This window comes from Stegodyphus dumicola, chromosome 2 (genome assembly GCF_044657685.1).
Source record: "Stegodyphus dumicola isolate Sdum_Otavi_A_Nest chromosome 2, ASM4465768v1".
Taxonomy (NCBI): Eukaryota; Metazoa; Arthropoda; class Arachnida; order Araneae; family Eresidae; genus Stegodyphus; species Stegodyphus dumicola.
Window position 1 is genome coordinate 143,637,282 of NC_140769.1, and position 12,553 is coordinate 143,649,834.

Sequence of the window (12,553 nt, forward strand, 5' to 3'; positions counted from 1 at the left end):
ATCTCATACACGACCAGTTTCATAACTCGAGCTTGCTATTGGACATGAATATTTGGTGAGTCTTCATCTCCACTTCTTAACAGCGCAAACAACACATAAATGAATAAGACCCATATTACAATACGCCGAGCATTGTAGGGAGTCTCTGAAGCAGTCAGACACTGGAGCATTAAAAAGCTTGTTGATATGCTGACTTTTTTACATTTCTTTGTTTTTGTATTTTCTCTTACTACTGAAAATTTAAAAAACTAATGTGGGACGCTCTGTAGATCAGTTTTCAATGCAGAGGGCAAAAACTGAAATGTGAGACATCTGGTCATTTTACCTAAAAGCTTAATTCAGATTTAATGGAATAAAAATATCTTACAACATAAAGCTGCTTCCATATGGAACCCCATTCTCGAATAACGGATGTAATCTCTTGAACAATCGGTGGTTCTCGGGGGATGATTGCTTCATGTGGTCTGCAAAAGAATACACATCAAATACCAGTCTAACTTGAAAGGAGGACTGTGTTATTATTAACTATACATATATTCAAGATAATATCAATTTGCAATCTGAAAATTGCAGATCACATGTCCATCTTTAAAGAAGAGTTAATATTAAATAATTTTAAAAAATTATATAAATACAGTCAAAAGTCGTCAGGACTTCGGCGATTCCGGATTATCGATTTTTCCGGATTATAGATCATCAATTTAAATCTGGTCAGATGGCATGCAGAAATTATAAAATTAAAAATATGAAACTGTAATTTATGAAATAAAGAACAATAATGATCTAAAGGGTATCAAAATTTACAAAAAAAAAAAAAAAAAGCTTAATATTTATTTATTTACTTTATTAAACATTTCTTTCAATGTAAGTTGTTTAAGTTGCTTTGTTTTATGTGATAATACTTTCTCTTTAATTCTATAAACAGACATAATTTCTTCTTCAGTTACAAAGTTCCGCTGTTTCAAGTCATATAATTGCTGTGTCGAGAATACCGACTAATTTGTCAATCGAAATTTCTTCGTTTTCAATAACCTCTTCACTATTGGAAGCGAATTATAATGACGAGGAATTTGATTTAAATCATATCAAAGACAGAGTACATCGAGATGAAATTCTACATTTAGTAAGGAATTATAAGCCAAATAAAATAAAAACATCTGTCCTGAAGATAAGGATAGCGCTGACAGATCAACCAATTCATTGTGCGCGCAACGTTTCCCCCTCCCCCCCATCGCCGCAGAGCAGTGTGAAATTGATAAACAGGTTTCGAAATGGTTAGAGAAACAAAGGATATGCCTTTATTCATTTTTTGCAGCAATTCCACTTTTTGTTTAATGGACTTTGAAACATATTTTCGCTAGGTAGATCCTTTACATATTAGTAAATATATATTGGAAATTCTATTTGACATAATCGAAAGTTCAAGATTACTTTTATAAAATTGCTCTAACAGTCTGCAAAAAATAATAAGCTGGATCCAATTTGAAGATTAAGGAACAACGCAATCTGCAACATTAACTGAATTAGATAATTTTAGCTTAGCTTATACCGTCCGTTATACATTAAACGTGCATGCGTAAACGTATTATGCGCATGCGCACACGCATATTCGCAGCCGTAAATGTTTGTAGCTTTGAGGTCTGGATTATAGATCCTTCCGTATTATGGGTGTCCGAATTAACGACTTTTGACTGTATTAACTTAAGAAATCCTGTTGCCAATTCATAAAACTAAATGTTTATTATTGAATCAAAACAAAACTCAATTCAAAGAGAATTCCAATTTTGCAAACTCCAATATTTGTTTTTACATTTGTTTTTGAAATGCAAAATAATATAAGCAGCAGAAAATCAAAATAATGAAATATATATTAATATCCAAATAAGATAAAAAATTTTATATATATATAATCACACTAACTTGTATGTTAGATAAATTTATTTGGTATTTTACAAAAAAATTTACAAATTTAATGTTTCTTTCTTTCTTTTTTTTTTTTTTTTTTAAATTTTCTTTACTTACAAAAGTATTTAGTTACAGGTATAGAGGAAGATTCTACATTAAATCTTCAAAACTTCTTCCACAAATTTCTGAATATTGTGCTGACTCTTGTTGCTTTAACTCATCTAATGATTATTATTTGGCATGTTATTTTACTTCAAATTTAGCATTTCCTTATAAAGGTGGCCACCCTGGTCAGTCACCAAAATTGGAAGATAAGTCACTAGACTATAGTGCAATGGTGAAGGTGTGTACATGATGCTGAATTTGTGCAATTCTCCAATTTTTTTAAGCAATAACAGATCATTGTGCACACAGGGAAGACAACAGTAATATTATGTATAACATACAATTAGGCATAGCAGCAACCTTATGTTTGGCATAGATTTTACTTCTGTGTAGTCTAAAAAATCTACGCCACACATAAAGGTCTTATTTTGTCTAATTTTATGTTTTATTTTGATGTCTCTTCTGCCTTGATAATTGTATAATGTTGAATGTATCCTATAATCCTTAATTAACAGTTCAAATTTGTATTTTAAATTATACTTCTAATTGTTTTTTTAATATTTATGTGGCCATAAAAAAATACGTAATGAAAAATTGTACTTCATTCTTCTCATGCACAGCAATCTGTTTTTGTATAAGAAAATATCAGAGCATTGCAGAATTGCACACAGCCTTGATTATGTAAGTTATATGTTACATATATTATATACACTGCTCAAACCAATTAAAGGATATAGTAAGTCTTATATAAAACAGTATAAGCAAAATTTTTTGCAGACAATGGAGAGTCCTAAATGCAAATTATTCTCATTTTCAAACTTCAGGTCATGCAAATTTTTGGTTTGCAATTAAAAACGAAGCTTTACCTGAAGTGAATGAAATTTGGCTTTCAACTTAATGAAAGACAAAGTGGAAAAGAACAATCGACATTCACTTCAGGTTATGCAAATTTTCAGTTTGCAATTAAAAACGAAGCTTTACCTGAAGTGAATGAAATTTGGCTTTCAACTTAATGAAAGACAAAGTGGAAAAGAACAATCGACATTCAGTAAGCGCAATATTTCGTTGAGTGCTATGCCTCAATGAAGTTATTTAACCAGTTCAGAAGTTGGAGCATAACACATACCTGCAATTGGTTGGTTAGATAGGGCCAAACACAAGCCGAAGTAGCAGAAGCCACTGCAGTTTCACAAAATGTGATTTTCAGGATCTGGAACCATTTTTAGGAGACTGGAAATGCAGGCCGAAGACCAGGATAAGGTCATAAACATGCAACGATGCCCAAGATTGATAGTTAATGCTAACAGCTCGGAGACACTGAAATATGACATCTTTGCTCGGCTACTGACACAATTTTGACTCAAACTGTCCAAAACTGGCTACATGCTGTAGGTTTAAATGCTCGCCGACCAATGGTATGTGTTATGCTAAGAGCAAGGCACTGTTGTGCCCACAGGAAGTGGGCAACAGAGCATGTGAACTGGAAGAGAAATGAATCACATAATATTCTATTCTCTGACGAGCCCCACTTTTCTGTTCATCCTGATAATAGACATATTTTTATCTGAAGGGAACAAAACACAAGAAACAATCCTGTTTTTGTGCATAGAAGTTTCAGATTTGGCTATGAGTGATGGTCTATGCTGGCATCTACCTTGATGGGCACACTGATCTCCACATCATCTGAAATGAAGCTGTTATCGGTTGCCGATATAGAGATGAGATCCTCAGACCTAACATTGTCCTTTACGCTGCAGCAATTGGAGATGACTTCATGTTAATGGACACCTCAATATCCTTAATTATAACAACCTCAATATCCTTAATTATTTTCAGCAGCATATTTGCATGACTGCAATTTTTTAATTTTTTGGAGGTTGCCATGAAGTTTTCTAGTTTTCGCCTAATTAAATTTAAATGTTGCCAAAATTACCAAAGCACAAGTGGTATATTTTTACTTTTATTGTAAACAAAAAATCTTGATTCCAAGAAAGATTTATGTTTGATATTGCTACGAATTTTGAATATATGTAAATAATTTTCTTGATATTACATGTAAATTGTAGTACCTCTTGTATAATGTCACATGAACTTTTATAATGTCAGACTTCAGTTAAAGTCTTGCCAACAGAGAACCATGGAATACTCTAGGAGCTCACCGCTAATAATGAAAGGCTGTCTCATCATTTTAGACTGCCCAACAGAAATAAACGAAATCTTGACCCTGCAGTACATCATTGATGATATCCAGGATCCTAAACCCAATGCCCTGTGAATGGCGAATGTCAAGGATCTAAAAAGCACTTTATTCGAGGCAATCCAGCAGACAATTCATAAGGACAGCCACCTAATCCCAACTGTTCATGTCCAGAAGCTAGTGAATCAAGTGATTACTCATCCAGATGATTTAACCAGGCCAGAAATTGCCAGATATTGAGAAGCTCCATTTTAAAGCACTTCAGATTACTACAATGAGTGGCAGCAGTAATGGACTATTCCTCATGGGATATATAAATAGAATTCTTTGCATTATGACTATGGATACAGAAGCCAATGTTAACCACAATTTGACAAGATCTGGCTCAATAGCTGGAAGCTACACCGATGTGGACGTTGCCTTGCATTACTCTACAGACTGTGCCTGGTGATAATATCAGCATTGACAGAAAGATGATTGTTAACATTATACTTGAGAAGTCCCGCCTACCTTACATGATATATGTAGCAGACCCTTGCATACTCAGAATTTCTGAAAAAATACTATTTTTTCTTAGGCTTTAAAAACAATGAACTGCATTTTGTCATTCAGGACACAACCCTGTTTGAAATCAATGAGTTAAATCTGTCCACCAAATAACAGCTCAAGACAATAGCATAGTACCAGCAAGAACAAAATTTTTACTACCCAAATCATAGCTGAAAACCGAAATTTCTGGGACAGCATAATGAAATATCCTAAAAACTGAAACAGGCCAAAAGGATTACTAGCACCCTTGATATTGATATAAACTGTCAGAGGCCATTGCTCTGGTGAGAGTTGTAAAACATAAGTGATATGGTAAAAGTCATCAGTAAAAACATAGCGTTACAGCCTGTACTCCAGTGCCCAGCATTAAACAAACCAGCAGTCCTCCAATTGCTGAGCCTAATATCAGAGTTACTGCAGAATACACAACTAAGCAGTAAAGAGATGAGTGCTGCAGAGTGTGTCATTTAAGAATTTCAAAATGTTTTCTTCTACACATTATGTGGCATAAATCGAACCAGTTTGGCACAGTATAAAACTGATATATGGGCATCATTCATCAATCAAGTAACATCTAGGAAATCTACTGATTGCTAAACAGGAAAAAGTAGGAAAACTTTTAAAGGACATGCAAGAAACTGATGTTATTGAGCCTTTAGCAAATACTTGGACTTCTTCCATTGTCCTGCTCAGGAAAAGACAGTTGAACTAGATTTTGCTTTGACTATTACCGGTTGAAAAACATTATGAAGACAGACAACTATCTTTTCCCAGGAACTACATATACCCTGATGATCTAGAAAAAACAGTATTTACTACCGAACATGGAAATAGGTAGTTCAAGGAAATGTCATTTGGATTATGCAATGCACTTGCAACATAAAAACACCTTATGGAGACTGCGCTGAGATGTCTTTCTTATGAAGCCTGTTTGGAAAAGTTTTGAAGAGCATTTAGAAAATTTTGGGTAAGTGCTGCAGAAAATAGAGGAAGCCATCCTGAAGTTAAAACCAACTAAATGTAAATTGTTCAGACAAGAAGAGAGTTATTTTGGACATGTCATTTCTGCAAAAGGTTTGCGTACAGATACAAAACAGTGTTGACAATTAAGGATTGGAGATGTTTCCAAAATGTGAATCAAATAAGAAGTCTCCTGGGGCTTTCACCTACTATCTGGCTGTAATAAAAGTTTTCGGCCAAAACGTTCTTAATAAAGTTAGGAAAAAAACATGAAAGCAGTACCTTTAGAGCATGTAGTAATCGCCACCCAAACCTATGATTTTCTGCCAATGTTTTGGCCCAGAAACTTGACGGCCGCAAGTCCAAAAAAAGGTCAATCTCATTTTGGACGTCCTGTGCAAAATGGAAGATAGCGCCAGCAAAATGTAGCTGCAGGTGTGAAAAAAGGTAGAAGTCCGAAGGAACCATGTTGGGGCTATATGGTGAGTGTGGCAAAAGATCCCATTTGAATTCGTACTGAGTCCAGCTGGTGAACGCAGACACATTTGGTCTTGCATTATGTTGATAAACATTACCTTTTTGCACCTGAACTCAGTTTGACATTTTTCCTTGATAGCAGTTGTCAATACTAACTAGCACACAGCTGTACACCTTACTGCTCATGGTTTTAATTTTTTTCAGACACTCCTTGCAGATTTTACTTTTCTCTAGATACATTTTAACAGCAATTCCACCAGATGCAAAGCATGATCTCTTTGCCAGCCAAATTGTGCTTTGCGACGCTGCTGACAGGCTCACCGAGCACCGACCAACCCCCGGTGTTGTTGAATTAAATGTTTATCCATTTTGTTGGCAGTGGTGATAAAGGCAAAGCATATTTTGCTTCCCTTAAATAAAGCTAAGACTAATCTAAATAAAATTCATGCTTTATTCCGTAAATTAAAATAAAAGAGCTAACACTGTAGCCTTTACATTTAAAATCATTTGATTGAAAGCAAACTAGCATTATGCTAACTCATAATAACACAAGAGAACAAGACATTCACCGATACCGACGTACATATATATAATACTCGCCCAATCAGCGGTGACCACGTTAGCTTACCACCGATTGACCTCCGATCAAAATTTGCATGTAGAAAACTAAAGCTGACAAACGGCCCTCTTTTCCTCATGCAAAGACAAAAACAAAACTTACACAGAAGTTCATAGTTCAATTCTATTATACGAAAACACTTATTGTCTTTAAACACTGAAAACATCTAAACAAAACTTTCTTAAATTAATAGCAGTTTCTGCTTTTGTAAATAAGTCGGCAGTATTTAATTTACTGGTGATAAATTCAAGGTCAAACACTCCATCATTTACTAGTCTTCTAACAAAGTTATATTTTACGTCTGTGTGCTTAGTTCGGCAATTTTCTATTGGCGATCTACAAAAATCAATGGCAGACTTATTATCTCAAAATAGTTTACACTCTCTTAAATTAAACTTTAAATTTTCATCTTGTAAGACATTTTTCGTCAACATTAATTCCTTCGCTGCTACAGATAAGGCGATATACTCCGCTTCCATGGTTGAAAAACTTACACATTTTTGTTTAACAGTTTTCCAGATTACCGATACTTCATCTAAATATAATATAAATCCTCCCATGGACACGTGGTCATCTCTATTACTTGCATAATCAGCATCTGAATAACAATATAAATTTATATGTTTAATTTTCGATAAGTTTAACTTATATAATTTAGTACTATTGAGATAACCAAGCAATTTCAACAATGCTTCACAATGCCTAATTCCAGGATTCTCCTGAAATTCTGATAAGATATTCACTGCATATGTAATATCAGGCCTTGTTCTGTTAGCTACAAAAACTAAACATCCTAACAGATTTCTAAAGGGTAATGTATGCATTTCCGCAATTTCTGCACTTGTAGATGGACAACCTAATTTTGTGAGAATAGTGTCTTTAGCTATGGGAAGTAAAGTTATTGATATCTGGAAATGTTTAAATTTTTCAAAAATTTCTACGATATATTTTTGCTGATGTATAAAAACTCCATTCTCATTCTCTAAGAATTCAATTCCAAGTAACCTTTTAGTTTTGCCTAATACTTTAAGATCAAAAAACTTACTCAGATGTGAAATTACTTTATCTATACTATATTGATCTTTACTAAAAATCCCAATATCATCTACATATAACAAGAGAATTACATTTGAACCCTTATAAACATAATTACACCATTGTATTTTCTTAAAATGTAGATTTTCTAAAGTACTTTCAAATTCACAAAACCATTCACGGCCGCTTTGATGTAGACCGTAAATGGCCTTGTGTAATAAACACACTTTATTTTCCTCTTCGATAAATTCCTCTGGTTGGGTCATATATATTTTCTCATTTAGGTTTGCATATAAATATGCGTTCTTTATATCTAACTGACAGTTAGTCCATCCATATAAACATTCCAGGATAGTGAAAAATATTCTTATGATTGAAAAATTTACTACAGGACTGTAAACGTCATCAAAATCTTCACCTCTTTTCTGCCTGAATCTCTGTGCTACTAAACATGCTTTGTATCTAACCACTTGATTCTTTTCATTTCTTTTTAGTGTATAGACCCATTTGTTTCCTATCATAGTTTTATTTTTTGGCTTTTTGACTAATTCCCAAACCTTTCTTTTCTTCATTGTGTCGATTTCTTCTTTCATTGCCTTATCCCATTCTTCGGCATTTACTGATTTTCGTGCTTCTTTAAAATTTTGTGGGATAACAATTTCTACAGAATTTGCCTCTTCAGACACGGAGCTAGTCTCCTGTTCTACAAAATTAACATTCCCCGAGTATTCGTTTTTTCCACTAAAATCGAACTTATCTTTTTCAAATTTAATATTTCTTGCCTCACAATACTTTTCAATATCATTATAGGATCTAAAATGGGTGTCTGTTCCCTCTACATAATAATATATGTCTGTACATGTTCTTGATCGGCCTTTTAACTGCTTTTCTTTGCCAGTTTAAGTCTGATAATTCTTTCGGAGTAGATTTGTCATCTGACAACTTTATTTCTTCTCTAGAAATTTCCTGCTCTTCATCTGATTCTGCTAATAGCTCAGATTCCTCTAGTCTTTTAAATTTAGGTTTTGATTTCTGTTCCAGGATGCCATTTGCTGCATACAGTTTTTCATCAAACTTCACATTACAGGTTTCTATTAATCTGTGCTCTTCTGGCAGCCATATCCTATAACCCCTAGTTTCCTTCGCATATCCTACCATGATTCCTTCTTTGCACCTCATTTGTAATTTATTTCTAATCTGTTTTGGCACGCCAACATAGGCTTTACAACCAAATATTTTAAAATAAACAACACTGGGTTTTCTATTTAGGAACATTTCAAAAGGGGTTCGGTTGCTTTTATGACATATTCTGTTCCACGTATGTATGAAACAGTCAAAAGCTTCTGCCTACCATTCTTTTCCCCTTTTACCATGATTAAGCATAGCTTTAACTGCGTCTAATGCCGTTCGGTTAAAATGTTCACACCCACTGTTCTCTTCTGGAGTGTACGCGTTTGTGCGTTCAACACTAATTCCATTTTCGGCAAAGTACCCTTCGAATTGATTGTTACAGAATTCCCCACCATTATCGGTGCGTATACTTATTAATTTTCTATTCGTCAGTCTTTCCATTTGCCTATGATAATTCTTAAAGTTGTAGAACGATTCATTTTTATTTTTCATACAATACACTGTTACTAATCTACTATAGTCATCCACAATAGCAAGAAAATATTTACTCCCACCCTTAGATGGAACTGGTAGTGGGCTACAAACATCTAAATAAACTAAATGCAATGGTTTATCCGATCTCTTTGGAACAGTTTTAAAAGATATTCTACTAGATTTAGCAATAATACACGGTTCACACCTCTCCATTGGTTTTTCAATTTCTGGTAATACTTTCAAGCTTTGATTCTTACTAGTTTTCTTAATATAATAAAAATTTACGTGGCTAAATCTCCGATGCCACAGCATTGCATCGTCTACTTTATTTAACTTTCTGTACCGTAACCAGCTTCCCTTTTACCTGTTGCATATCTAAATGGTTTTACGTGATAAAGTCCGTCATATCATTTAACGTAGCATAATCTATCCCAATTATTAAAATATGTCCATATCTTCCCTTTTGAAATCACAAAATGAGCACCTGCCTTTTCTAACCTAGCTCCCGATAATAAATTTCTTCTTAGATTTGGATTACATAACACATTATCTAACTCAATCCAATTTATTCGATTGCCTACTTTTGCTGCAAAATTGACGGTACCCTTTCTTAGTACCTTACTTTCACAATTTCCTACAGCTAAAGACATATGTATATCCTTTATTTCTTCGAAATTTGTCATTAAATTTCTATTACAGTCAAAAGTCGTTAATCCGGACTCGTCGGGACTTCGGCAATTCTGAATTATCGATTTTTCCGGATTATAGATCATCAGTTTAAATCTGGTAAGATGGCATGCAGGAATTATACAATTAAAAATATGAAACCGTAATTTATGAAATAAAGAACAATTATGATCTAAAGGGTATCAAAATTTACAAAAAAAAAAAAGCTTAATATTTATTTATTTACTTTATTAAACATTTCTTTCAATGTAAGTTGTTTAAGTTGCTTCGTCTTATGTGATAATACAGGGGTTGGACAAAAATATGGAAACACCTTTAAAAAAACATGTTTCTTTGCTTAATATGGTGTAGGAAACCCGTTGGCATCCAAAACAGCTTGCAGTCTTCTCGGAATGGATAAATACAGTTCCTGTATGTTTGCCACAAGGGAATATTATACCATTCTTCCTGCAAAACGGTGGCAAGTTCAGATAACGATGTTGGCGGTGGATAACGAGAACGCACTTTCCATTCCAATGTAGACCACAAAGGTTCGATAATATTCAGGTCTGGTGACTGTGGTGGCCAGGGAAGATGGGACAACTCATCCTCGTGCTCAGAAAACCAGTCCTGGACGATGTGAGCTGTGTGAACAGGGGCTTTGTCGTCTTGGAAGACACCATCGGGGAACAAAGTTTGTACCATGGGATGAACTTGATCGGGCAAAATGTTCACATAAGTCTTGGCAGTCATGTGCCCTGACACAGTTATGGGGCTAGCAGAGAACCACGATATGGCTACCCAAACCGTAACAGAACCCCTACCATGTTTCACTCTTGGCAACAAGCAGTCTGTATTATAGGCTTGAGATGGCGTTCTCCAGACGTAAACTTGACCAGAAGTGGGAAACAATGTGAAAGAAGACTCGTCAGACCATATTACTCGCTTCTACTGCTCTATAGTCCAGGCTTTATGACTTAAACACCACCTTTTCCTGTTACGGGCATTAGCATCACTGATGAATGGCTTCTCAATTGCAGCACGGCCAGCAATTCCCTGTTTATGAAGCTCCCTTCTAATTGTTTTGGTACTCACAGGGTTCGGTAACACAACATTCATTTCAGCAGTAACTTTTGCAGCTGTGGTCTTCTTATTTTTCGTCACAATTCCCCTTAATGATCGTCTGTCACGATCACTCAGGACACACTTTCGTCCGCGCTGTGATTTAGCAGATGATGATTTTCCGCTTTTCAAATATGCAGAATAAATTTTCGATACAGTACCTCTTGAAACACTAAACACCTCGGCTACCTTGCTTACGGAAGCACCTACCATATGTGCTCCAACAATTTGCCTACGTTCGAAGTCTGTTAACTCTGACATAATGCAATGACAACCTCACATAACCGTACTCCGACAACAACTGAACTGTTTAGCACATTTACGAAGTTGTATAGGTGGCGTGAGTAGTCAAAAACGCCAACGCCACCTACATATTTCATTAAAATCAATCTTTCTTTTCAAACATGCATTTCACAAGGTGCTTCCATATTTTTGTCCATCCACTGTACTTTCTCTTTAATTCTAAAAACAGGCATAATTTCTTCTTCAGTTACAAAGTTCTGCTGTTAAAGTCCTATAATTGCTGTGTCGAGAATACCGACTAATTTGTCAATCGAAATTTTTTCGTTTTCAATAACCTCTGTATCACGCCGTGGCATTTCCCCCCGCCCGGGCTGCAGAGCAGCGTGAAATTGATAAACAGATTTTGGAATGGTTTGAGAAATGAAGGATATGCCTTTATCCATTTTTTGCAGCAATTCCACTTTTTGTTTAATGGACTTCTCTACATACTTTCGCTTTGTAGATCCTTTACATATTAGTAAATACATATCGGAAATTCTATTTGACATAATCGAAAGTTCAAGCTTACTTTTATAAAATTGCTCTAACAGTCTGCAAAAAATAATAAGCCGGATCCTATTCGAAGATTCAGGAATAACGCAATCTGCAACATTAACTGAATTAGATAATTTTAGCTTAGCTTATACCGTCCGTTATACATTAAACGCGCAAGCGTAAACTTATTACACACATGCATATTCGCAGCCGTAAAAGTCTCACACGCATGTGTCAATGCGACGCATGCGCAGAAAGTTTGTAGCTTTGAGGTCCGGATTATGGGTGTCCGAATTAACGACTTTTGACTGTATTACAGAAATGAGTTGTAGCTGCAGTATCTACGACCCAATTAAATTTATCTGTGTTACCTCCTCTTAAATTTATCTGTGTTACCTGTAGTTGTTACATAATTTTCTACTAACATTAATTCTTTATCTTTAAACTGTTCATTTTTATCCTCTATTTTAAACTTCTGATTTTTACTTACATTTTCTTTACATTGAGCGATTAAGTGCCCAAATTTATGACATCTG

The 12,553-nt window shown here is 34.8% G+C and overlaps 1 protein-coding gene across 2 annotated transcripts in view; it reads right to left on the bottom strand.

The window, feature by feature from the left end:
- The window catches only part of mbc (dedicator of cytokinesis protein myoblast city), a 252,717-nt gene that overhangs the window by 195,966 nt on the left and 44,198 nt on the right, over positions 1 to 12,553 (bottom strand). For both annotated transcript variants that reach the window (XM_085811171.1, XM_085811170.1), the window contains exon 4: positions 368 to 464. In XM_085811171.1, the coding sequence (XP_085667297.1) occupies positions 368 to 464 (97 nt within the window). The remainder of the gene's footprint in view (positions 1 to 367; positions 465 to 12,553) is intronic.